Below are 25,410 nucleotides of genomic sequence, written 5' to 3' on the forward strand. Positions count from 1 at the left end.
ATTCGATTCTACTTCGCCTCCATCTGAAAGAAAAACACTTTACATTCCCGAAAGCGAAAGAACCTACTCTATGCATTTCACACAATTTAGTTCTGGCTCTTCCTAGTTAGCTTTACGATACCGCAGTCACATTGCCATTATGCAATCGCATGTGAACGCTTTTTCGTTCTCTGCATCGGGCCTTAACACCTACGGTTTCCTGAACCAGGAGACGGACGATCCAAAGCCCAAGAGGGCTCTTTCGGCATACAACATCTTTTTCAAGCATGAGCGTGAAGAAATCTTGAAGGCCACGCCTACTCGGGCCGAGGGGAAACCTCGGAGGTCCCATGGAAAGATCGGATTTGCTGACCTTGCGAGAACGATCGCTGGTCGCTGGAAGACGGTAGATGTGGAATCAAAGGCCAAATTTATCAGACTGGCCTCGCAGGACAAAGAACGCCACGCCAAGGAAATGAAAGAGTGGAAAGAGAAACGACAAAAAATCCTTATTCCTCCCGCAACTTCTCTCGCCTCTAATGCGACCGATTGCTTTTTTCCGAGAAACTCCTTTTCCAAGATGGATCTGCACCGTCAGGAGCAGATTTCAATCAGAAATCTGCTCTGTAACATTCCAAGGAAAGGTGAGAACATGACAACGACAGCGATGTCGTCCCATCAACTCCAACGGGCCATCCCTCAAAGTTTGCAGTCAGGAGCGTTTCGCACTGGTCGGAGTCGGAATGTACAAATCCTTTATTCAGAAGAAGCAGATGACATCGAACCATTACCCATTGATTCACACGTGTTCAAAAGCGAATTTGAAAGTCATGAACAGAGCTACAGCACTCAAGATAGCAATTCTTACTGGTCACTTGAGCAAGATGATCAGCAATATTCGAGCTATGAGGACGAAGACTTGTGGATTCGTACAAACCCCACTCACTCTATTCAAAGTGCGACAGCCTACATGCCTCATCAGATTTCTCGGTGGAATGAACAGTTCCCTTTAGAACAAAATGGTTTGCGTCATGAAAATACGTACTGGATAGGGGCGTACATATTAGAAAGCGCTCGATTTCGTTTGTCAAGCATGAAATATTGCCCCGTCACGTATTTTCGTTTCATCAGCGTAAAACATGTAAGTTAATTCTTGAATCTTTCAAACACACTATCAATTTCTATGCAGTCCAGCTGTACCCATCGAATCGCACCCGGGAACAGAATGCCGATTGTCGGCTCAACACGTTTTAATGCTTGAGACAATTTCGGGTCGCTTATTGGACAATCTTCTTGCAACCACGCTACTTTTTGGCAAATGGAGCATCTGATTGTCACAGCGATTGCGAGACGCTTATTACCAGACATCACGGACGACACCAAATCTTTAAACAGATACTGTCTACGCGTGAAACTAATCGGATGCCCCCGGTATTCAGACACAGTTTCCTGTTTACCAGCCCAGACGATGTCGGCGATATGCGTAGACTTGGAATGAAAGCACAAAATCAATCTGCGTAAACTACTTATCATCGGAGATTGCGTCTGTCTAGCTGTGCCTCCCAGTATAGGAAGTCTACCATGAGCTCCCCTCCAAACAGCAAGCATCTGCAAACGGCTCACTACCAAGGTATCGTCCGAGAAAATGAAACAATGAGCGATGTTGCTCAATGTAGAAATGAAGCCCACAAGGAGCTTTCCAGGCTAATTCGTCCATCGTCTGCGTACAATATTTTCTTTCGCCAGGAACGCCTCCATATTCTGCAGCAAGCCCACTTGTCGTCCGATGAGAAAACGCCAAAGATATCCCAGGAGAAAATAGGTTTTGCCGAACTCTCCCGTACTATAGCTGCACGGTGGAAGCAAGCGACGCCCGAGGTCAGGCAAAAATTTGATGAACTTGCGGATGCGGAAAAAGAACGCAATCATGTGGTCGTGCTCGAATGGGAACAACTCAAAATGAACAAAAAGAATCCTCAGGAAGTGTTCACATCGGAAAAGCCTAGGCCCAAGCCAGACCAGCTGACAAATGCCGAGGACAGCAAATTTCTTGAGGACATACGCAAAGCAATTGCTCAAAATACAAAGTTGTTGGTTGCTATGAGGTCGGCCGTATGCTGTAACACCAGGATTCTGAAGTTTGCTGAATGGCGAGGCTTCCGCACAAAGGGACAAAGATTTCTTTCAACGAATGAAATACATTGCAAAGGGGGAAAGCTACAGGCGTCCCGTGAATTGTTGGGACCACCTCGAGCGAGTTCGCGTTATGGAGTATCACCGAACGTATTTGACGATGCATACAGCTTTCCCCAACGCAATCTATCTAGTGCTCCGCTGAACCACCAACCCGTGACCTTCTCGTCTTTGCCAAGTGAGTGCTTGGGGCCCAACACCATGACTTCGTACAACGAGCCGTATCCGGGCAGCCACGCGGCATGTTTTGAGCCTGTGTACCGGGATTACGTCAACAACACTTGTTTTCCGCAGCGACCACTCTGCTTGCCATCACGAAGCCAGCAGAATACTCCTACAACAAATCATACCAAGCGGGGCTCTGACGCGTGACTCTATCCGCTCGAAAGCAATACGTCAGATTGGTCTCCTACCGACAGTTGTCAATACGACGAGATCTGACGTCTTCGAGGTCGGCGTCATTCTTTCCCCGTTGGTCCGACTTCTGATATGCACTATGGAGATTCACTCCACAGCTTAAAAAGAAAACCTAGGTATACAGAAAAAGAGTCACGTAGTAGACGAAAAGAACGAACGTCTTTCTATCTAGATACTATGAAGCGCCTCCTTATAGATTTGCCCAGAAATACCGCGCCTATCAAAGTGATTTGCCTCCAGCCACTGTGTGGCCTCATTCCCAAAGAGTGCAGCCGCAGGCAGGTCAAGGGCGCCTTGGTCGGTGAACGACTCGAATCGAAATCATTTCATGGTGAAACCCAATTCCGCGGCGACGTGAAGAGGAAATGTATTCGCACCGAAACACAAACTCACGGCCAGATTTTCGCTGTCCAGTAGTTCGAGATTTATGTCGTTGTGGACAATTTTGGTGTGCCAGACGCGCGCACTTTCAAAGATTATGTTAACAAAGGCTGTTTTTATTTCGTTCGACGGATCTCCGTTCAGTCGGCGGACCCAACGAGCAGAGGTTGCGTTCGCGTGTGATCGTCCGTACTTCTCCCGTCCTTTATTTATAGTGAGCATAAATGACCACTCTATGTGGAATTGGAAAAAGTCGCAGACGAGAGAGACACGCGTGGCCGCGAAGGCCGGACACGATTGGCCAGACGCGGTTGATCAACATATAAGTCTCCCGGGAGACACGATCCGTCTGCAACCTCCAAGTTGATCCTCATTCCCTAATACACATGTATGTGCTGGTACCGAGACAAATCAGTCACGGTACTTGGGTGGGATATACCGCGAACTCCCGACCCAAACGAGATCCAGCACGAAAGAAGGAACAATTGTCTGTAAAACCCATAGCAGCCCTCGCACGTCTTCTTTCGCTTCCGTAACACTCCAAGCGGAACGCGTAAGGTCGAGACGGACTATCGCGTCAAGAGCGTACCTTACGTTTCGTTGCGGCAAGTGTCAATTGACACTTTGCAACGTTTTGAACTAAACTTTGTTGTACTGTTTTGCCGGTCTTTAATTGATCGTGTGGGGAAGAGCAAAAGTGCCTGTGCAGAGTGTACAGCCAAGCTACCAACAACCTGAAGGTTGCAACAATCCGAACTCTGGCTTCGTGCTGAGCACTTTGTAGTCAGTGACTGTACCAAGGCGCCATTCCCTCTTGCACCTCAAGGTTGCCGAAACGCTCTAGTCTTTTTCCGCTTTGATCATCAGTAGTGATAGTATGGGTTTAAATTGTTCCAAATGCGCTGCGTTAGAACCCGCCGACAGCCAAATTTCCAGTACGCGACAAGAATCACCAGACCCGGCCATGTACGACTTGATGCGCCGTTCGGTCGAGTACACGTCACGGCCTCATCCTGGTACTGTGGAAGTAGCCACACCGGAAAAGACGACTGCCTCCACGGAAACAGCGAGCGCCGCCGCGGCTGGACAGTTCCATCTGCTGTACAAGCAGCAACACAAGACAGCCAAACTTCCGCATGAACTAGAATCCCTACAAAGTCTCAAGAAGGCTACCAGGAAAACCTCTTCTGTGTACTGTCCTACCCGCTTGCTGGTTCGACGACATTCTGTACGTCATTACGAAGAAGGCATGAGTGGAACCCATATTTACGCGATTCGCTATCCCATCGATAAGCCTTTGGAGTTGCGGGGGTACAAGGGAGAAACAACGACTGTCACTACGGGACAGGAGCAAGCACCCCATCGCCACAAGAGCCCAGCCTTGCAGCAGCAGCAGAAGCAGCTCTACAACTCAACAGCAACGTCAGCCTCCGTCACTACGGCTACGAACAAAGCAAGTATCGCACAATCAAGCTCTTCAAACGCAGCATCAAGCGGGAAAAAAACCACGCCGGTGGGACCGGTAGAACCAGCAAGCGACAAATGGCCAGCTTTGAAAGATAATCCGGAACAAGGAGCGGTGGATCAGTTGTTTAACCCCATTACAATGCTAGCACCACCGAAACGACGAGGTACGTTTATTGGTCGAGCACTGAAGTCTCTAGTTTCTCGTTCAGCTGTTTCTCTTTTTTCATGTACCATTGACTAATTCGTTGTATGTACTTACACCTGAAACCTTCAGTTGCTGAATGGGTGACTATCAGCTCGGAGCACAACATTTACGTTGCCGACGTTGGTTTAACTATTGCCGAGTGCGATCGCCTGGTCCAAGTGACGGAACAGGTTTGTCGTGGCCAGTACGCTGCCTACACGTACGCGAAGCAAACGTTGGGATGTCGGGAATTCCCACCGTTGGCACACGCGTGTCAGGATGCGGTCCACGCCGTCACGCACGCAATTTTGGAGTATGGGAAAAATTCGGCGCTCGCCTTGGATGATCGGGAACCTCACATGGTCAAATACGATGTCACCAAGAAAGAACGTCAAAAATTGGATATGCATACAGACAAAAGTGAATGGACCTTTTTGATTGCCTTGTCGAACGGATCCGGTTTGGATTACGAAGGTGGCGGGACGTTCTTTGAGTGCCTTGATTCAACGGTGCACGTACAGCGCGGTCACGCCTTGATTTTTCCGGGCAAGCTTCGGCATTGTGGGCAGCGCATTACATCTGGATTACGTTTTTTGCTGGTAGGATTCTTGGTGGACAAGTCGACGCCTTCATCAAAAGAATCAAATGCGACGCAGACTACAACATCGACGAAAGAGGATATTTAGATTGCCCCCCATGTGGACGGCTGAGGTGACGTGCATACACTGTGAAAAGAGCAACGTGATGAATTTGGTAGAGAGGTGCGGCTGCGTCTCTTGAGGTATTCGTGTGATCATTAGAACACAAAATCTTTTGTACTATCGTTTGTTAGCTGTCGTGGGAAAGAAATTACATCTGTGACAGGTATCAGTTGAAGTGCATCGTTATTTATTTCGCCTAAGGGATTGTCCTATTGTTGTGTTCCGCAGCGAATAGTTTTCCAGAACGAAAGATGAAATGAATTCCATTCAGCCGACGTTCCGTCCAGGTTAGGTCAGTGTACTTCTTCCAAAAGTACCGAAAAATATTAAGGCCGATTTGCCATACATAGATGAACTCTATCAACACAAGCCAGTATTCCAAAAACGCTTGTGAGCATTGTCTAAAAAAAACGTCATTTTATAGAATGTCCGATAGGATCAATTGCTAGGGTGGGAAGAACGCACTAGAACAAATCGCTGACTATATAAAATAGCGTTGCCCAGTCAATGGGAAAATAGCAACGTCACTCCACGTCAGAACTTTTTTGATAGAGGCCTTCCACCGAGTCAGTCTTCATTCGCACTTTAGTATTAGTATTGACCAACGTTTTTGGCACGATTATGTCTCGATCGCTTTTTTACGTTGATTCTCACTGCCGGCAAAGTTGTCGGTCGTCCTTCACCGCATCTTTATTCTCACTTCTCGCGTTCACAGCTTTTTTGAAGATGGCAAAACAGTTTCAGCATGTTGTACGGAGAACTGCGGGAACAAGATAGATGGCGGCATCCAGGGATTCTTCTATTCCCTAGGAGCCTTTGTTGGTTCCAAGCCTCGTCAAACGATTGGAATGGCGATTCTTTTCACGGTCGTTTGCGGAGCCGGTTTCGTGCGCTTCGAAACAGAAAGCCGCGGCGAAGAGCTCTGGGTTCCGCAAGATACACGGGCCGAGCAAGAAACGCTCATGTATGAATCCTATTTTAACAGTTCTACTCGTTTTAATACTATGATTGTTCAGGCTGCAAATCCGGGGGGCGACGTTCTCACGAAGGAGATCTTGTTGGAATCAATGCTCATGCATAGCGAAATTGCCACAAAACAAGCTAAGCTGGACGGCATTGACTATGGGCTCTTGCAGCTGTGTGTAAAGTCTGGAGGAACCTGTGTGTCCAGCACGGAAGGTGCTTGTCAATGCTTGATGACGAGTATTTTGCGCCAGTGGAACTATGACTTGGCAACCTTGCACCAGGACAATGACCGAAATTTACGCTTCTCGCCAGTCTCTGGTCGAGCTTGACCAGCGCCTAACGGGTCTCTCAACAGTACCTCCTTTCATTGCCGAGCCTGTTTCAGAAGATGCGTACCGCAATGTTATGGCTGGCCTTTTCAACTTTTTGAGCACGTCGGGTTCGAATGATATTGGCAACGTGACCCTAGGTGGTGATAATTGGCCGACTACAGAAGCCGATTTTGTTGCCACGGTGGCGGCCTTTGCAAGCAGTTCGGGGCCCGGATCAATTTATGATCGTGATGTTACCTTCTCGCAAGATGGATCGCAGATTGAAGCGTTTCGTGTGGAGCTCGAATATGTTCGGCTGACTAAGGAGAACCGCGGAGAATTGATTGACGACGCTGCCCGCCAGATTGACGCCATGGATAGTACCCGCGATATGGTCAATAGTTGGGACGACCTACCGACCGCGTTCGCCTACTCTTCCAAGTTCATCACGATTGAGGGTTTTAAAATTATTCAACTTGAACTTTTCCAGATCGTTGGGTTGGCAATTGCAGCCGTCGGCGTGATAGTTTGCTCACCGTTCCCAGTCCAATGACGGCAATTTTGATCACGCTTAACGTCGCTTTCTGTATCATTGAAATCCTGGGTTTCATGTTTGCATTCGGAATTGTGATCGACTCCGTCAGCGTAATTAATATTGTTTTGGCTGTTGGCCTTTCCGTCGATTACAGTGCACACATCGGTCACTGTTTCCAAACAAAGGGGGCATCGACAAAGACCGACGATCATTGGAAGCTTTGGCTGACATTGGAGCAGCCGTCTTGAGTGGTGCAATGTCGACCTTTTTGGCCGTTGCTGTCCTTCTCTTTTCGTCTTCTTACGTGTTCAAAATTTTGTCTAAGCAGTTCGCCTTGACTATTTTTTTTGCCTCGTTCACGGGCTGGTGCTTCTTCCAGTATTCTTGGCAGTCTTTGGACCTAAGCCGTTTCCTTCTGCCGAAGATTTGGACATGCCTACGCGGGAGCCCACCGTCGATAAGATTGCGGATACGGCGCACGCATCCGCTGACAACAGCAGTGATGAGGATGTGAGAGAGATTTAAATAATGTAGGATTCATATATTTGTAAACAGAAATATAAAACAGTGAATGGCGTAGTATTCGTTCGCTGTCAAGGAAGCTCGACGATTTTCACAATCAAAACGAGATGTCAAGGGATAAATCGGTTTTAGTCATGCAAATAATCTTTGACGTAGTCTATCTGGGCAGAGAAGAAGACGACCGTTACCTACCCACCTTCGGTATCTTTTCGCATTTACTTATACTATATATACATTGTCAAAGCTGGCATTGTGACGGGGCTCGCTGGACTACATGGCAAAAAAAGTGAAATTTCATGCGTGCCTAACGTACGCCCGCCGGCCGATGCAAAAAACACGAACGGTCGCTCTAGACAATTTGCTTGCTTATTTTGGATTCGTTTTGGATGCACGCAGAGTCTGTTTTTGGGTGCTACACTCATGCGCCTCGCAGTACTTTCTATGAACTTGATATGTTACCATATCAGATATGGACGACATCAATGGGCGCTTGCCGCATCCTCCCGATGTTGACTTAGAAGCTGTCTCTCCCACTACGACCGAAACAAAACGAAAAGCCTTGTCCCAGACCCCCCCTCTTTCCAAGAATTCCTCAAATCCGCACTATCAGCAGCTGGATTTACCGCGGTTGGTTAAGCGTGATCTCCCTTTCAAGCAAAGTAAAAACAAATTGCGCGTGGGTCACGATCATGGTTGGAAAATATATTGGCTTCTTCGGTATGATTGGTTCCATGCGTTTCTACGACTACCCACGACATTTTCGCTGGTTTCACTGTTGGCACTCTGGACGTCCATGATCATTCTATTCGCTGGTATCTACGTTGGCGTCGATCGTCAAAGTCCTGCTGTCTCATGCGGACTTGGTGACGCTAACGATCCTATTAAGTTTGGAGCGGCTTTTGCTTTTTCTCTAGAGACCTGCACAACTGTAGGGTATGGACTTCCATCAGGCACTAACGCATTCTTTGAAAACTGCCGGGGTCTACAAATTGCAATCTACTTTCAAATGGTATGGTCAATGATGTTTAACGCATTCTTATTCGCTTTCTTTTACACTCGATTGGGACGAAGCGAATTGCGGGCATCCCAGGTTCTCATGGCCGACAAGGCAATCGTCTCCATTGTCGACGGCCAGGTCCGGTTCCAGATCCGGATGGTGGACATAGACGCCAAGCATCCGGTTGTTGAAGCTCATGTGCGGCTGTACGCTCTCTCTAAAAGAAGACCTGTTCCGAGGCCACTTCGTATCATCGAACCGGATGACGATCTAGGCGCCACGATTTTATTATCGTTCCCAAGTGTGGTGAGCCACCATATTGATCTCTACAGTCGCTTGTACCCATGCAACCCAGAATACAAGGTTCCAGTGCGCTCTCCTGGTTTAGTCTTGAGGCAAATCGATTCGTCTGCCACGAACCGGGAAGAAGTTATTTGTCCTATATGTGCTGGTAAGAATTTGCCATCGTAAGAGAGATAGTTTTGTGAGTACCTACCTCCGTGACTTTAACATGATTCATTTTCTTGTATCATTGCAGAAGCTTATGGGACAATTGAAAGGCTGCGAACGCATATTCGTTACCAACAAATTGTCGAGCAACAAGAGGATTATCCCGTTGATGGCACTCACCTTTCACTTAGCGAAAAATTCTTAAATGAGCTGATAGTACCGACCCACAATCTCAGGGCACTAAAAGATCATTTTGAACAAGAAATTTCGGAAATCATTTGCGTCGTTGAGGGAATGTAAGCTGTCAGATTCGTAAAAACAGATAGGTTGTTGCACAATATTTGTGGACTAACATTCTGACTTGCTTTCTCGATTTATTCAGTGACCCATTGATGTCAGGCACGTTCCAGGCCCTCCAGTCATATCGCTTCGAAGATATTGTTTGGAGCGAATCTGCGCGCTTCACTCCGTGTCTGAACATGAATGGGGATTATTTACAAGTTAATCTGGACGCTTTCCATGGAGTGGAAACGCCCTCAGAATCGAAGGCAAAGCTATCTGAGTCAGGCCCACATGATGCGCTGCTTGTCGAGTAAAGAGGCTACTGTAGAGAATGGTCTTTGGTTTACTTCATGCGAAGCGCTAAGTGGTGATCATTGGTATGAACAGTAGCGAGAGCATCAGAAAGCTTTATTCACTATTTAAACCGAGGGTCCAAAAATGACGGGCAGAAGTTGCTCAAGAAAAAAGAAACACTCAGCAATCATCTGAGTTCTTACTTATCCTTGTAGACGTCGGCTAAAGCATGCTGTAGTTGCCGTTCGCGCCTGGTGTATGCCGAAGGCGATGTCTTCGGTATCGGTGATGTTGGAATAAGTCGGTCAGATACGCCAAGCCATCCTTTGGCGGCCTCGAACGAACCAAACCCGATTGATGCAAAAGCGCCGCTCCATAGCATGCGTGAACCTGCCCCCGCATACAACCCTTTCCAACCTTGTTCGGCTATGATATGGTTCATGCATCCAGGCATATCGATCGGGCAGGTTCCTGTACTCAAGCGTGTTTTCATGACGTCGATCGGTGTCATGAAACCGCTCGCCAGAGAACCAGCCACAGCACCAGCTGCGAATAGCTTCCACGAAAATTGCGAATGATTCCTAGAAGACTCTTGGTTGGTGTGCCAACGGAATTTCAACTCCTCGTATAGAACAAATCTCAGCATGGCGGACGGAATATTACGCATCAAAGTCGCACAGTAGCCGGAGTACAGTCCCCGAAATCCTTTCTGCTGAACTAACTTGACGCAAACTTGGCCCACACTCCCCGCTTGATAAAACTGCATTTGTTGTTTAATGGTCTCTTTCGGAACAAAAACGGCACTGCTCATAATATTACCAGAAGCTGCCGCCAAGGCGTGAATCCAAAGTCGATTTTTCCCGTCATCTTCGGCCGCTGGAATGCGGTTTTTTATAAACATTTTCATTGATTCGTAGGCACCAAAGTAAAGTGCCGAGGATGGGATCGCTCCGAGTGTTGCGGGTATGACGCCGGCGTAGGCCCTTGCAAAGTGCCACTGGCGTGGCGCGGACGACGACACGCCGTTTGTCGTCGTCACAATGAGATTCCGGAAGGCATCGGCAACGGATTTGTAGCGCGTTGGGTTCGATTGCCGTAGTGTTTTCGCGCAATCGGCTGGGTATAGGAGCGCTGTTCCCGTGGCGCCTCCGATCCCACCTGCCAAGCCCACGCGAATGTAATAACCCAGAGTTTCCGGTTGTATCGGCTTTCGTGAGGGGCCCCAATTAGCTTTGTACCGTCGATCCCATTGTTCCTTGAAATAGTCGCGGTGATTCCGTGTGGGATCCGGAGCGCCGTAATATCCATCAGATTGGTGTTGAATGGATTCTTGCAGAAACGACGCGGCGTTTTGGTGAGCTTTGGACAGTTTTTGGATTGCATCGCGTTTGGTCGTCGCTTCGACGACGGCGTCGCTATTGAAGCAACAGACTAGCACGGAAAGCAACCAGCCCAGCCTAAACAGTCGCAAATGGCTCATCAGGGAAGTCGCTGTAAATGTGCAGCCTCGAATTCGTTATGTACTATCGCTCGGGCGGGTACTCGTGTGGTAAGCTCATATTGAAAAGTAACAAGAAAGGAGAAACAGATGCCAAAACAAGGCTTCGGACTAACATTAGGGTCCAGTCAAGCAGGCCTGCTTCCAACACGTCTTTCGCAATTTCCATCAGTCCAAGCAAGTACATTTTCAGTGATGGAGCATACCAATATGACAACGTTTGACATCTGGAGAGTATTTGTGTCCGACTCGATTCCATTCGTGCAAGCCTCGACAGCCTAACCATACTTTGACTCCGGACTAACAACGTTTTTGGTTGGTCGATGCTCGCATGTGTAGCGGGTGAGTAGATGCCCGCAAAAGTTATATCTGGCTTACACTAGTATGAAAAACCAAAGCACTACCTGGAAGATGTCCGCAATTGTATAGTCAGCATTCCGCTAGACAACACCGTCCGCAGTACATGAAAACATGCGAATGCCAGCGTACGGTAGAACAATACGCTCCACTAGAAGGGTATAGCAAGATAGAATACTGCACCAAAGTCACTACTGGAAAGGTTATCGATACGAATCATGTCGTGACAATCTTTGCAGATTTGCGATGAAGTGTATGCCAGGCGGCGGAACGATGATTGCGAAGGGATTGTTATGCGGGTCGTCTATTTTGGAGCGTACGGCATACATATATAGATGTATATACATGCGTAAAACAGTAGTCAACGATTAATAACTTTGGTGTGTCTATAGGTCTGCAATTTCCTGGAGAGAACGACGACCTAGTGACGCAAAGGCGGAATACTTACGTTTCCGGTTTGCGTCCCACCATCATGTACATGACGGTGAAGATTCCTGCGTTTCCAGCATCGCGGAGAGCAAAGCCACCAGCTTGCAGGACCTTTTGGGTCTTGACGGTTCCACGAGGGGCCAACCACAAGGTTTCCAGGCACCAAATCGCCACGTTGGTCAGGTGTCCACCGAGCCAGTTGAACTGGAACCGTTGGGACAACGGATTCCACGACGAACACAGCGGCGTTTGCCAGGGTTGCACGTGCGGGACATTCATAAGGTCCGACGCGCGCACAATCTCGAAGCCTGCGTCCCGCATGGCCTGCAGACAGGCTTCGCGATCAATAATATCTGGCAATCCGTTGCCCAGTTCAATATCCTTTTTCAATCGCTGGTGTTCCTTGTTGTTGGCGTTGTACTTGTCCGTCATACACCACTCGTAGCAGGCAAAGACGGCCCCGGGTTTCAAACAGCGCAAGACTTCGGCGTAGCACTGCACGCGATCGGGTGCGTGGCAGGTAGCTTCAATGGCGTAGGCGGCGTCGAAGGCTTGGTCGTCAAAGGGCAACTGCATGAAATCTCCCTGGATGGATTCGCAGTTGGCGTTCCGGTCTTTGGCGTTGAGTTCGTTGCCGCGCGTGACTTGGTAAGGGTTGAGCGTGACGCCGGTGACGCGCGACTGCAACAACTTGGAAATGGTGCGCATGGGTCCGCCAATGCCGCACCCCACGTCGAGAATGTTTTCGGCTTCGTAGACGTTGAGCTGTGAAGCGAGCTGGTACTCGTGCCGGCGGATGCTCTCGTCGAAGGATTCGTGCGGCAGTTGGTAGGAAAAGTGGAAGGAGGAGCCCCAGCCCCACTCGTAAAAGACGGTGGCGAGATCGTAGTAGGCGTTGACCAAGGCTTGGTAATTGCTGTTGCGGGTCTCGACGGACTCGTTCTTGTGCAAGTTGGTGTAATCGTCAATGCTCTTGTTGACGGAAGACGTGGACGACAGATTCCGTTCCTGTGCATGATTTCAGGTCGTGGGAACCGTAGAGAGAGAGAGACACAAAGACGGGGTGAGCTGGAGCCGAACGATGGGATTGCCAAGTCATCCGGCGCGTCGCGGCAATGCCTCTTTACGTTATGGCGGCGACGAGATCCGTGGTACGTACGTGTCGACCCAACTGTCGCCAAAAGACAAAGCACCGCCCAATGGGGTCCGCCGACGTGAGGAACTGGACGGCCAAGACCGTCGCTACCACACCCGCGCCCGCGAGACTTTCCGCCCGGTGATTGTCTAGTACGGTACGGAACGACATGATGATGATGATGATGATGATGAGGTTGGTGCTGGTGTTGTTGGTACAAGAGACTCGCAACGACAATGCCCTCCCGAGTCCAGGATTGACGGAGGGGTTGGTAGTGATGCTGGGCAATGCGTCCGTTCGAGGGACGGGAGAAGTGGCAGACGAGGACGGAGGAGACGTACCCGAACCGCGCCAGTGGCAATGCGTACCGTGTAGGAGTTCGCTGGGCGGGGGGCCGTGTCCGAGGAGAAACGAAGGGGAGTCACGTGGCGCCGTACTTACATTAGAATTCCGTTCGTTCCACGCGCACTCCGCGCGAACCAAAAGAAACCCCCCCCCCCCACCCCCCGACTCCAACTACTGTACCGGAAACCCGCCCGGAGGCGTAGTACCTACCTACCGCAACCAGAGTTTGTGGCGAAAATTGCCCTTTACGAAAAAAGTCCGAGTCGACCCAGAAATTAGGAAAATTTTGTGTCGTAGTTGAACGCGACACCATTCTCGGTTGCAAGGAGTGGGACTCGGATTCGAATGACGTATGGACTATGAAATTGTGGGTTCCTACAATTTTCGAAAGAGCGATAGTCGGATTTCGATTGGCATCGTCGTCAGTGGAACCCTCTTGGATAGGGTTAATCCAATCCCCCACCCCCAAGCTGCAGGGGTGAAAATTCCGTGTTTTTCTCGTCAGCGGATTGTGCCATGCCATTCCATCCCACGATGACACCAACGGCATATAATTCGTCCTCCGACCGAACGAACCGTGTGACTCCTACTTTTGTCCGTCCCCCAACCACTCCAGATTGTCTACAAAACACATTCTAATAGTCTGATTCCTGAACACCTCTAGTTTACGCATCCGACATTTGTCCTTTGCGAAACGCAGAATTTGCGTTGCGGACATCCATTCCGAGACGGTCGTCGGAGCGACACGTTCGTCGGAATGATGTTGTGGTGGAACCGCCGTTCCCGGATCGGCTACATTGGCATACCGGCGGTACTGATAGGAATCATGACAAGTAGCGTCAATACTTATGCCGTTTCCCTCCGCACTATTCCCGTCTTTTCGACTCCCGTGGCGGCCCAAATGGGCGAGTCGGCCCTCCGACAGGTGGAATTCTTGGGACGTCTCGTCTCGGAAAAGGAACAAGAAATACAGCAACAGCAAGCGTCAATACCCAACAACCGCGGTCCCATCAACGTCGACGGGACGGGGAAATCCGTTTATAATACACAAAAACGAATGTCGTTGGAACGACCCAGTCTATCCGATCGACCGGCACCCAAACAACGACAAGTTTGGGAAGCTTTGGAAAGCTTGGAACAAGACAGTACGTGCCCCTCGCGAACGGACAATTTTGTCCACTCTGCGTATCTGTATGGTACCGAGCTCTCGACTGGTCGCGATGCCGAGTCTGCGTAAAGTGTGTCAGTCGGTCCCCCCATTGTCCCTCATTGTGCCTTTTTTCTACTTACAGTGCAACTTCTGGATAACCTTGCCGGACAGCGACCTCAACTATCGGCTCTCGAAGCGGTGCTGCTTTCAGCGGCGGTATTATCCGCGGCCGGTGGCCCATTGCTCTTGGGTGGGCACATTACGGAGTTTTTGGCCCCTTTCGCCGCCGCCTTTACCGCCGCCATTGGGATTGGGGCCGAGTACACGGGCAAGGTGGCCGTCGCCGACGGCAAAGAAATCGCCGCTTCCACCATTCAGTGCGCGGCTGAAGCCGAAGGATATCTAGCCAACGCCGAGAGGGCCAAAGCAATTACGCCACTGTGTGTAGGTATCGGCGCGACGGCCGCGACGTTTGCCTTACTCGTACCGGTCTTGTTGGATTCCATCGGGGCCGCCACTAATTTGCAACTCATGACGGAAATATATTTGTGCTGCCCGCTGATTTCGGTACTGGCCGCCGCAGTGGCTTCCTTGGCTCTACAAGAAACGCGATCGTTCTCGGAGAAGGCCATTGGAATCGGCAATCGGCGTTTTGCGCGATCCGGACTAGTAGGACGTACGTGGCTGTCGTCGACGGAGTTGATCGAACGCAAAAGTGCGTCGGCAGCCAACCGCTGGAGAACGTTTTCGCTTTCCGTATTGCCCGCTCCTCTGATAGGAGCGCTGGTCCCGGGAGCCTTGCCGACCAAAACAATCATCGTGGCCGCCCTAGCAGCGGCCGAATCCGCCTTTTTCCTGGCGCAGTGTGAAAGTGTCTTGAGTCGAGCCACCGACGCGGTTGCCTTGAAAGCCCGCAGTGCGGCGGTTTGTGATACGTATGCAAATCAGGGGGCACGGAGTGCGGCCATTCTACCCTTCACTTCCGCGCTGGCATCCTTGTGTGCCGCCGCGACGGCCGCAATGGTCGAATTACCCTTTATTGAGACTCTGTTGTCCACGGGTACGGTCGCCAGTACGGCGGCGTCCATGGTGACGGTTGCCATTTTTCCAGCGCTGTCCGCACTCTTTGCGGCCGCGGCGTCTGTTTCCAAAGCGCGGTGTGAAGTAGACGCCGAAGCGGCAATGCAAGCGGCAAGCACGATTGCTTTGCAGTACGAAGATCAGGAAGAGGACCCGGTCCTGAAACCGTTCCGAGCCGTTCGTGAACTGATTCGTTTGACCTTGGCCAATTCGATTAAGGAACCTTTGCGAAGGCTGTTTCGGCGGTATAATTTCCGTCGTCGCTTTACTGTGCTTCGAAAATGGTTCCGTAGAGACGTTCTGCGTCGAAGCAATGGAACTCGAGGACCCACCCCATCGGCTGCCTGAAGGAATGCGTAATCTGGGGATATCTCGAACCGCTGCTGCTGCGTTTCGACAAGGTCGTTAGTTTCGATAAGCAAGGCACATTCGTCAAGAAACAGTTTAAGGATGGAATTTTTTAGAGTCCACAGCATTGCTAACCCAACTGCCTCGTCAGACTTCAACGCATGTACATGATAGCGAGAGGACACCATGGCTTTCAAGTATTTAAAAATCGAACAAATCTATCCGCCATTACCCAGATAGGACTTTTCTAGATGATGTGGATTGACCTCGGGAAAGTTGACTGTAAATACCTTTGTCTAAAGAAGGCGTGGCCTACTTCCTTGGAAAAGTTAGCTCCGAAGGACTACCTGCGAGACAAGCTATGTATTCGAGAAATTAGTCACGAGAAGGTAGGTATTTGCATTTCCAATCGTGATTCGTTCGTGCACTCAATTTACAACCGACATCGGCCAGACCCTCACAATTCCCATCCAACAACCCCAAACCCAAAGCTCGAATCATTTGCGAGGGACGCATCATCCGGAAGTCTTATGCCGTGTGGAAGTTATGGCACAAACTCTGTGAGTGCCAACTAACATGTCCGTCGTGCAGCCTACAAAACGAGCCAAAGCTGCCGTTGGCCTCATCCTTGTGCTTGTTATCGGAAGCGATGGCTTAGATCTGTCTTTAAGACCGCACTCGAAGCCTTCCAGCGTATCCTACCCTTGCCGCTTTGTCGTCGGTCCGACTCGCCTCGCGAAGCCCCATCGGCATCCGCGATTACCGATGAGAGGATATCGATATCCGACAGTGCGGGGGGCAGGCGACTCTCTTAGTAGTGAGCCTTCGCAGAATCGCCCTTCTTGGGCTTGGGTTTGGATGCCGACGTGGTTGTTTACCATGAATCCGCTAGCTCAGTTTTTGACTACCATGGGATTTTATTTACTGCATATTCTCGTTCTGTCGCAGCGGCAGCTGGTCTTTCCGATCCAGTTGATACCCAACGAGAAAGGTCAATTTGCTTCGATTGGTTATGACTCTATTGCTGGGATTCTTGTCGCCGTGTGTTACACAATATTGCGGAAAGCATCTACGCAATCCTCATTGCAATCATCGTCGGAGGCCCCTTTTCCCGCACTCTTCAAGAGTCCGACGTCTGATGCTCCCTGGAAGCTGCCAAGCAACCACATAAGACACCGAGTCTCAAGCTTCCTGACAATCATTCTGCTAGTACAGGCCTACTTCTTTACGGGTCGCTTTAGTTTGTTTTGGGAAGATACACTGTACACAATGTCGGGACTCGGATGGCCCTTGACGGCTCCCATGCACCGCAGTCTTTGCGTATTGTTCGGGCACTTGAGTTGGCTAATAACGGGAACCTTGCTTTTGCGATTTGTACCTCGACCACCGCGATTTTTTGGGCCCAAAGCCGTCTACAACACCGACGATGATGATGCGGTTTCAAGCAAGAGTCCAGCAAAACCGGCCTACCGGTGGTTTCGGTCCAGTATTCGCCGCAACTGGGTATGGTGGGTCGTAGGTGGCTACTTTGTCAGCAGTTGGCTTTTTAACATTACTGACGTCATTAATCAGTTTGTCTTGCCGACGGCTGTCTTGGAAGATGCGCAAGAATCGGTAGTATCCCAGTTGGTCAATCCAGAACACAACGATATCGCGGCTAGTGTCGCTGGGTACATAGCGCCATGCCTGACTGCCCCTTGGTGGGAAGAAGTTTTGTATCGTGGGTTTCTCCTTGCGGGACTGTCACAGCTACTGGGATATCCCTGGGCAGTCTTTGTACAGGGTCTTATCTTTTCGGCCCACCACATGTCTTTGACAGCCGCTCTGCCGCTAGCTGTCCTAGGATGGACCTGGGCGATTCTATACACCAAATGCCGCAATCTTTTTACAGTAATTTTTGTACACGCCCTCTGGAACTCACGGGTATTCCTGGGATCATGGCTCGGATTATAGAGAGCCAAGAATTGCATGTGTTGGATGCAGGCTACGCCATTCGCTGATATACTCAACTCATATACCGTCCTGGCGAAGCAAGGTACCGCAAAGAAAACTTCGAATAAAGCTGATGGCTATCGCAATTATTTGAATGGATAGTACATCTTAAACGGACGATCGATACTTGAGTCGTCACAGCTGCAGAACCCGGGTCGACATAAATGGTAGCAAAATCCAAATCTGAGCTAAAATCGACCTTGTATATTGTCCGTGCTTACAGCAAAACTTCTTACCCGTCGCACTCCTGGCAATCAGATAAAGATTACATGGCAGTCTCGTCACCAAATGCTATCATGTATGCGGTAATGAGGGATTTAGTCTTTGAGTTTGTAATGTAGAATAGTATAGATTACTGTAGAATGCAAGCTCGAAACACATTCTGTTTAGATTAGCTCCTTGTTGAGCTCTAGTCGCTATAGTATGTTCATGTGTGTTTATAAAAAAGGATTATACTACTTTTCAGAAAGCAGCATATCGTTCACCCATTTGTCGTGATCCAGAGAATCGTACAACCCATTCAGAGTCAACCCACTGACATATTCTGCCAAACTATCTCCCGTTTTCACAACATACAAACTTTTCCTGACCTCCGGCTTGAGAAAGACCTTGATCACATTCACGAAAAAGTCGACCAAGGGAGGGGGGTTCACGATACAGTACAAGTCGCATCGGACTGGAAATCCATCATTGCCGGTTTCCGAGAGCCGCTTGAGGAGCTTTCGATCGAAAGTCCGAATAGTTCCCAAGTCCAAAACAAAAACTGCTCCCAGCCGTTGCATATCAATGTTGTGCTCCAACGCCTTGGAAAGAACATACCACTGGCATCGAGCAATGCTGTCGATGTCGTAGTCGCTCCCAATCCGCGAAGGATCCATAAGCAACACCCGGCCGTGACCAGATACAGTTCGGGTATATCCGTGTGACAAGGACTTCAAATCGTCTTTCATGGCGCCGCTCAATGTGAGCGGGAGAAACGCCTTCTCGGGTCCAAACAATTCAACCCGATGCTCCCAGTAAGTCGCGTATCGCCTGGCCGCCAATTCTACGTTAAATTGTTCCGTACGTAAAAACATCAGCTTGAAGTCGTCGTGAAGCATTTCCGGACATGTCGTTTCGGCTTGGCGCAAATACTTCTTGCGTTCTTCCGACAAAGCCTCTACTTCCTGTTCAAACTTGTAGAGACTCTTGGTGAGCAGCGCTCTTGGTTCTTCTTTCTGGATGCGACGTTGCGATGTATCACAATGTAGCTCGGCTTCAACTCGTGCTGCTGCTGTTGCGTCTTTCGTGACCCTCCGCTGGGCCTGACCCAACATCTGTTGACTCGAAAAGCACAAACTAGTATTCAAGACCAGTAGAGCGACCGCGGCGGCCGCTTTCAATTGACCAGTTCCAATCATGCTTCTTTATGGTTGGCCTATTCGGACATCTGCGTATTGTGTTTTCTGGTCGCGATCGAAATCTCGACCCATTTCGGGAGGCTGGGGAAGACAAAAGGGGAGTAAATTCTAATTAGTTTCAACATTTTGTCACGTGTTATAGGATCATGAATTTCATTCACGACAGGCACAATATTATCATATCGAGCAAGATTCAACTTCGACAAGTATCGCCTATATATATTCATGGCCATCTGGATGGCCATAGGGCAATTTCAGAGAAACCAATAATTTGCGTCGAACGAGATAAGCTGACCTATTTATAGAGGTCTTGCTTTGTGTCATATGAGCATCAGAAGTGAAGGCATGTGAAAGAACGTGGTCCGAACTCACGTGCGTTCCTTTTCATCTGTCTTATGATTTGATACTTTATCGTACTTTGTCCATAGGGACCAGTACCAGGTTACAGTTTGGCATATTTGATTTCGTGCTGATTGTATGCAAGTCGCTATTCTCAATTGATAGGGAAACACTATCGTCCTAACACTTAATTGCAATGAACCGCCAAACGTATGTCCCAAGTCTGCTCTTACTCGAGAGCCTGGCTATAGCTGATGGACAAACTTTTTACGTTCAAGTTGCGGAAGCGGGGGCTGGCTGGCTGGCTGACGGACAGTCAGTCAGTTCTGCTGGCCGTTTGGATAGTATCGAATACCATTACATACGAAAACAAACTTTGTACTGTAGTTCCAATTAGCCTTCCTTTTCACGCATCGTTTCGATCCATTTGTCGTGATCTAAAGCTGTGTACAGCGTTTTCATATCCAGTCCTTCCACATGCTTGACAAGCTTTTGGTCACCTTTAATCACGTATAACCTCTGTCGCACTTTGGGCTTCATGAAAAGCTTGACGATTTTGACGAAAAAGTCGGTCAAAGGAGGGGGGTTGATCATACAACAGAGAGAGACACGTAGAGGAAAGCTATCGTTGGTGGTCTCCGCCATACGTTTGATCAAAGGGCGGTCAACGTGCCGTATCGTATCCAGATCGAGAACGAAAATAGCTCCTTTCTTTTGCATTTCCGGTTCGCTCATAAGAGCTTTCGTCGAAACATACCATTGGCAACGAACGATGCTGTCAATATCACGATCCACTAGCGTGCGTGACGGATCCATGAAAAGTATTCGCCCGTGATCCTGAACAGTGCGAGTGTAGCCGAGCGCTAACGTTTCCAAGTCGTCCTTCATGGCCCCGTCCAACGTCATCGGGAGGAATGCTTTCTCAGGTCCAAACAAGCCGACCCGGTGCTCCCAGTAACTTGCGTATCGCTTCGCGGCCAGCTGGACATTGAAAACGTCAGTACGCAGAAACATGAGCTTGAAATTCTGGTCCAGCAATTCGGAACAATTGGCTTGCGCCTGTCGCAAAAATTTTGTTTCTTGTTCTGTGAGCAGTGCTACTTCCTTGTCAAACTCCACTAGGCGCGCGGCGAGGAACGCTTCAGTCTCGTCGGGGTGAGTTTGCTCCCTGTCGTCGATTGCATTGGCCTCTTGTGGCGCCATGCTTCTGGTTGAACAGTACGGTATATGCTAGATCTTGGCGGAAGACAGTTAATAGTTCCTAATAAGAAAAACGACTGCGTGATATGGTCAGGATGGCCAAATCTCGAGAAACGCCATTCGAAAAGTGACGTAGGCAAGGCATGATTAGATCAGAATTTGTATGCAAAAGAATTATCGAAATCAACGAATTAGCTTTGAAATGGCCACAATGAATATGAAGAATCGAATCGTGCTTGAAGAGCATTTGTGTGGATCGTTTACACTTTCGTTATCAAAATGCTTCGCTAACAATTAGTGATGGTGAGCCCGAGAAAGGCCCGCAGCTCACTGTCACATTAATTGGAATGTTATATCATAGCTGATGGCCTTCATAGACTGATGTGACTAGCAGCTTACGAGCCGTGTGATGTTATCTGACATATGGACAGACGTTCGGAACTGTCCCTGTCGACCCCAAACGAGTAAACCCCTTGACCTGACTGTGAAGGAGGGGACGCTCACTTTTCGTTGTCAACGGAGCCATGCGGCGCTATTAGTCGAAGCACGTACATGTGGACACATCTTATCTTCGTGCATTCCTTCGAAGGATACTAGGTTATTTTATCTTGCGCATTTACCACATTCATCTAGAATTTCCAAAGCCGCACAGTCAGCAATGGGAAAGAAGAAAGGAGGCGGCGTACGCATTAAGCAGATGGGGCCGAAGCAGTCGCCGCCAAATTTAAATCCCATGGAAGCTCTGCAGATTCCGCAGGAGGAAATGGTGCAGCTGCCCTTGTCTCCGGACCGATCCTATCAAGTATTCTGGCCAATTCAAGAGTCATTTACGATGAAAACGGAAGGATTTCAAGTAATTTATCCTTCGTACGTGGATTCAAACAAATCGGTGAAAGAGGGGCGGCGAGTGTCGCTAAAAAATTCAATCCCGTGTCCAACAGTGATGGATCTGTCTGAAGCTCTACAATCGATGCAAGTACGACATGTGATTCAACCGTACAAGGGATACAGTCGTGACATTTCCTGTCAATGGGAGAACCCTGGACGAATAATGGTCGATGTCACGAATCATCGTAAGTTGGAACTTTTGGTAGAAATGGCGACACGGATGGATGCTTTACCCAGTCGCGAAACTCGGCTGGTTCAGGAAGCCATGCAAAAGGCAGAAGAGGAGAAGGCGGCTGACGAAAGGTCGGCGATCGCCGCCGCGGCAGCAAAGTCTTGTGCTCCGAAACGAATCACGTCGTCGACGGCCAACAACAAAAAGAAAGGGAAAAAAGGGAAAAAATAAAAGGCAACAATCATCTCTTTTACAGTCTGCAATGCGCTACATGTGACTAACCAGAAGCATTGTTGTAAACCTCTTTGTTATTCGGGTGATGATACTACCAAACAGAGTACGTAAACATGTTTTATTTTCTTGGTTCGTTTTTTCCGTAGCGTTTGAGTTAGATTATCTGTAAAACCTGGTTTTCGAAAGAACATTCATGGTCGTACCTTTTCTGTTCGAGAACATATGACCTACTAGCTAGACGACTCGTGTCGAAGGCAACGTACATTCTTTTGAGCTCTTCGCACAAGAGCAAAAGAGAAGAAGCTTCTGCCGAGAGTCGAACTCGGGACCTCTTCATTACTAATGAAGTGCTCTAACCAACTGAGCTACAGAAGCTTTCGGCCCGTGCTAAAGATAACGTAGAATTTAGTATTAACATTGAAGCGTTTCCAAATAATGTACTGACAATGGCAGTCAATTAAATTTGCACGTTGACAGTGAGATGCCTATGAGCGCTTCCAAATGACGATAAAGATCTGTCTAATCATCGTCAACAGATTGGCCCCAACCATGCCGCCAGCATTATATTCGATAGCTGTCCTTCTGGCCATATCACTTCTTCGTGCAAGCACGTCTACAGGATCTCCCGCGACAGCATGTCTTTCCGCGAATAGGTCGCTCGTGAACTCGATGCGGATAGCGACTCTCGTTAGCTTATACGGTGGCTATCAGGATTACGACGAGGAACATGATGATAACTCCGATGAACAAGATTCAAGAGGGATCTCAAAATCAACTTCGTCCACGCTCTCATATTTCGCAAAAAAATCTCTCTCATTGACGACCAAAGCCGTTACTGCGTCCGCACAGCAGTCTGGAAAGGCTGCCTACTGGGCTATACGTCCCAAGCAAGTTGATCTGAACGAGCTACTGGGTCTGTGGCGCCTCGATCAACAGGTTATCTTATATCCGAACGATGGACCCTTAGAGTCCAGCACCAATCTGGAACTAACTCCCAAAGCTGTTGTTGTAACACTTGATGGGAAACCCGTCCCGTTCAGCCTTACCTTTACACCGGCACGATTCCCCAAGTCAGCTAAGGTAGAATTTACGGCTCGTACGTTTATTCCGATTGAAGACGAACAGCCTCCGCTTTTTTTCTACAAAGGATACGTGCACCGTAAATTGGCAGATTTAAGTGTTATCAAGATCAAGGGCAAAATCTATAGAGTCGAAAGTACAGGGTGGAGGGGGCAGGGGATCAAGCACGTGATTGTCGGAACCTTTCTCGCCCGCAAGCGACTCAAGTTGGATTTTTTTGATGATGATTATGATGACGAAGAAGGAGAGGCGTATGACGAATGTAGCGATGGTGGCTACGATGGGGAGGTCGTTGAAGATGTAGAAGATATCGATACCTTGGATGCCGAGAGAAGGGAATAACGACGAGTACGATGATACGTCGACGAAGAAATCAAGCAAGAAGTTTTCTTTTTATCCAATTACTGCAAAAGAATTCGAAGAAGCTAAGTTGTCAGGGTAAAGCGTCGTAAAAAGAGCCAAGTTCTGTAAGTTTTTAATGTGACGTGGAAAATAGCAAGGCAGGCTGAAAGAGCCTTAATGTTCACACAACCTAGATGAAATGGGCACACAATCTGTTTCTACACTGTTGAACATTACGGGTCGAGTTTTATTTTTAAAACGAGGATCTTTTTTCTGTCTTGCCTTGCTTGTCTTTTCCTTTCGCTTTCTTTTTCTTCATTTCCCTCTTCTCGTTATTCTCGCTTTCGTATTCCTTCTTCCTAACCTTATTGTTAATTACAGTTGGTCCAACCCAATCGTCTCGTGATTGCGTTTGTGACAGTCTGTAAGTCGGTACGTCTTTAGTTTTGATTAGCATACCATCATGAACAATGACGCTCGTCCTCGAAGAAAAGTGTGGGAGCTTGCTGGAATGCGCATCATTGAAAACGATTGCAGTCATATCGGCTTTCCAATTCAAACGTTCCTCATTCTCCAACTTGTCAAGTATAGATTGATGGGAGGTCTCTTGGCTACTTTTGTCCGGCGTTTGCTCCCTCACCTGAGTTGTTGGCGATGTCATTTCATCAAGGAACCTTGCTTGCTCGATAATCTTCTCATCCTCGGCAACGAAGAAAAGGCCATCTGAATCTCCCAATTGATCCTTTTTGTAGTGACGCTCAGTTGAGAATGGGTTACTATTGGTTAGCCCCCCATGCTTGATCGACGATTTGCATTGTTTCGAAAATGTCTCAGTATTTTCACCTATGTGAGATACCTTCGCTTCTTCTTTCACGATTTTCCCCCCCTTCACCACCAATCTTGATGTCGAATTTTTAAAGCTCTTCCCAATCTTTACTGCTTTCGATTTTTCAGGACTCGTAATGCCAGGCGTGATCTTCGATCCAAAAAATTTTACCTGTCGTCGAGGTTTGAAGTCCATCGATTTTGCTTCAAAGAACAACTCCCTGTCGACGCCAGTTGCATCATGCGCCCATTCTCGGATTTCTCTTTGCGGGAGAATTTTTTGGTTCTCTGATGCAACATTGGAGATGTAGAGTTTTTTTCGGATTTGTCCGCGCTCATCCCCGTCGTGAGGGATGTGATGAGAATATGAGACCCGATCAAATTTGATTTTGAGATAGGGAGAATCTTCATCTTGCTGAACTTTCTCTAGATTCTTCCTGTCGTGGCTTTCTCGGATGCTTCCGAAAATATCTGCAATCTGCGTGTCCATTGAGGCTCGCTTTTTGCTAGAGAGAGTTTCGTACTGTTCCGTCTGCTAAAGTTCAGCTAATTCTTCGTGGCGGGCCGTTTCATCGAAATGTGTCTCATCTTCGTATCTAATTCAACTTTTAAAGTTCTTATCCACGAGGCCCTTGAGCAAATGAAGTAGTAGAGCTTTAGTTTGTGGCAAGAAAACACGTTCAACTTCTTTCCAGTATTAAACTTATAACCTTCCAACCTCTTTGGGACAACCACAAAAAATCCCGTCTATAAGTTCTGATGGTCGACCTCAAGGTTTGACGGCCTTCACTTTACAGAAAGATCGGTTCAAATAGTTGCGGTTCCCTTTTCACGTGTCTAAGAAAAGGCATTGAAAAGTCATCAATGACCTTTGAAAGGTCATTGGTGGTACTCCTTGGATAAAATTAGGTTGCTTC

At 48.5% G+C, this 25,410-nt stretch overlaps 13 protein-coding genes across 13 annotated transcripts; 8 read left to right on the top strand and 5 right to left on the bottom strand.

Moving 5' to 3' along the window:
* Window positions 1–55: 55 nt before the first annotated feature.
* On the top strand, window positions 56–2,544 carry PHATRDRAFT_44432 (predicted protein; the record flags this gene model as incomplete). The annotated part of the gene is made up of 2 exons (XM_002178209.1): window positions 56–1,120; window positions 1,546–2,544. Exons 1-2 carry the CDS (start codon window positions 140–142, stop codon window positions 2,542–2,544), a joined length of 1,980 nt encoding a protein of 659 aa, XP_002178245.1. The 5' UTR covers window positions 56–139.
* A 970-nt stretch (window positions 2,545–3,514) lies between these two features.
* PHATRDRAFT_44433 (predicted protein) lies at window positions 3,515–5,438 on the top strand. The gene is made up of 2 exons (XM_002178210.1): window positions 3,515–4,601; window positions 4,712–5,438. Exons 1-2 carry the CDS (start codon window positions 3,848–3,850, stop codon window positions 5,305–5,307), a joined length of 1,350 nt encoding a protein of 449 aa, XP_002178246.1. The 5' UTR covers window positions 3,515–3,847; the 3' UTR covers window positions 5,308–5,438.
* Window positions 5,439–5,943: 505 nt separating this feature from the next.
* On the top strand, window positions 5,944–7,152 carry PHATRDRAFT_33867 (predicted protein; the record flags this gene model as incomplete). The annotated part of the gene is made up of 3 exons (XM_002178211.1): window positions 5,944–5,993; window positions 6,038–6,464; window positions 6,601–7,152. The coding sequence occupies 3 exons, from the start codon at window positions 5,944–5,946 to the stop codon at window positions 7,150–7,152; spliced, it is 1,029 nt and encodes a 342-aa protein (XP_002178247.1).
* A 919-nt stretch (window positions 7,153–8,071) lies between these two features.
* Window positions 8,072–9,590, top strand: PHATRDRAFT_44434 (predicted protein; the record flags this gene model as incomplete). Its single annotated transcript, XM_002178212.1, has 3 exons — window positions 8,072–9,104; window positions 9,192–9,399; window positions 9,486–9,590. Coding segments are annotated over exons 1-3 (1,290 nt in total), but the record flags the coding sequence as incomplete, so codon positions are not given.
* Window positions 9,591–10,013: 423 nt separating this feature from the next.
* PHATRDRAFT_5142 (predicted protein) lies at window positions 10,014–10,658 on the bottom strand (the record flags this gene model as incomplete). Its single annotated transcript, XM_002178494.1, has 1 exon — window positions 10,014–10,658. A coding segment is annotated over one exon (645 nt), but the record flags the coding sequence as incomplete, so codon positions are not given.
* A 1,320-nt stretch (window positions 10,659–11,978) lies between these two features.
* Window positions 11,979–12,893, bottom strand: PHATRDRAFT_10824 (predicted protein; the record flags this gene model as incomplete). The annotated part of the gene is made up of 1 exon (XM_002178495.1): window positions 11,979–12,893. A coding segment is annotated over one exon (915 nt), but the record flags the coding sequence as incomplete, so codon positions are not given.
* Window positions 12,894–14,010: 1,117 nt separating this feature from the next.
* On the top strand, window positions 14,011–16,021 carry PHATRDRAFT_44437 (predicted protein; the record flags this gene model as incomplete). The annotated part of the gene is made up of 2 exons (XM_002178213.1): window positions 14,011–14,588; window positions 14,736–16,021. Exons 1-2 carry the CDS (start codon window positions 14,201–14,203, stop codon window positions 16,019–16,021), a joined length of 1,674 nt encoding a protein of 557 aa, XP_002178249.1. The 5' UTR covers window positions 14,011–14,200.
* A 571-nt stretch (window positions 16,022–16,592) lies between these two features.
* Window positions 16,593–17,974, top strand: PHATRDRAFT_44438 (predicted protein; the record flags this gene model as incomplete). Its single annotated transcript, XM_002178214.1, has 1 exon — window positions 16,593–17,974. Exon 1 carries the CDS (start codon window positions 16,598–16,600, stop codon window positions 17,972–17,974), a length of 1,377 nt encoding a protein of 458 aa, XP_002178250.1. The 5' UTR covers window positions 16,593–16,597.
* Window positions 17,975–18,468: 494 nt separating this feature from the next.
* PHATRDRAFT_33873 (predicted protein) lies at window positions 18,469–19,413 on the bottom strand (the record flags this gene model as incomplete). Its single annotated transcript, XM_002178496.1, has 1 exon — window positions 18,469–19,413. The coding sequence occupies one exon, from the start codon at window positions 19,411–19,413 to the stop codon at window positions 18,469–18,471; it is 945 nt and encodes a 314-aa protein (XP_002178532.1).
* Window positions 19,414–20,145: 732 nt separating this feature from the next.
* PHATRDRAFT_33874 (predicted protein) lies at window positions 20,146–20,955 on the bottom strand (the record flags this gene model as incomplete). The annotated part of the gene is made up of 1 exon (XM_002178497.1): window positions 20,146–20,955. One exon carries the CDS (start codon window positions 20,953–20,955, stop codon window positions 20,146–20,148), a length of 810 nt encoding a protein of 269 aa, XP_002178533.1.
* Window positions 20,956–21,466: 511 nt separating this feature from the next.
* Window positions 21,467–22,344, top strand: PHATRDRAFT_44439 (predicted protein). Its single transcript, XM_002178215.1, has one exon. The coding sequence runs from the start codon at window positions 21,611–21,613 to the stop codon at window positions 22,241–22,243; it is 633 nt and encodes a 210-aa protein (XP_002178251.1). The 5' UTR covers window positions 21,467–21,610; the 3' UTR covers window positions 22,244–22,344.
* Window positions 22,345–22,795: 451 nt separating this feature from the next.
* PHATRDRAFT_33876 (predicted protein) lies at window positions 22,796–23,668 on the top strand (the record flags this gene model as incomplete). The annotated part of the gene is made up of 1 exon (XM_002178216.1): window positions 22,796–23,668. The coding sequence occupies one exon, from the start codon at window positions 22,796–22,798 to the stop codon at window positions 23,666–23,668; it is 873 nt and encodes a 290-aa protein (XP_002178252.1).
* Window positions 23,669–23,896: 228 nt separating this feature from the next.
* On the bottom strand, window positions 23,897–25,218 carry PHATRDRAFT_44440 (predicted protein). The gene has a single exon (XM_002178498.1). The coding sequence runs from the start codon at window positions 24,981–24,983 to the stop codon at window positions 23,922–23,924; it is 1,062 nt and encodes a 353-aa protein (XP_002178534.1). The 5' UTR covers window positions 24,984–25,218; the 3' UTR covers window positions 23,897–23,921.
* Between the last annotated feature and the right edge of the window lie 192 nt (window positions 25,219–25,410).

The sequence above is a fragment of the Phaeodactylum tricornutum genome, chromosome 4 (genome assembly GCF_000150955.2).
Source record: "Phaeodactylum tricornutum CCAP 1055/1 chromosome 4, whole genome shotgun sequence".
Taxonomy (NCBI): domain Eukaryota; phylum Bacillariophyta; class Bacillariophyceae; order Surirellales; family Neidiaceae; genus Phaeodactylum; species Phaeodactylum tricornutum.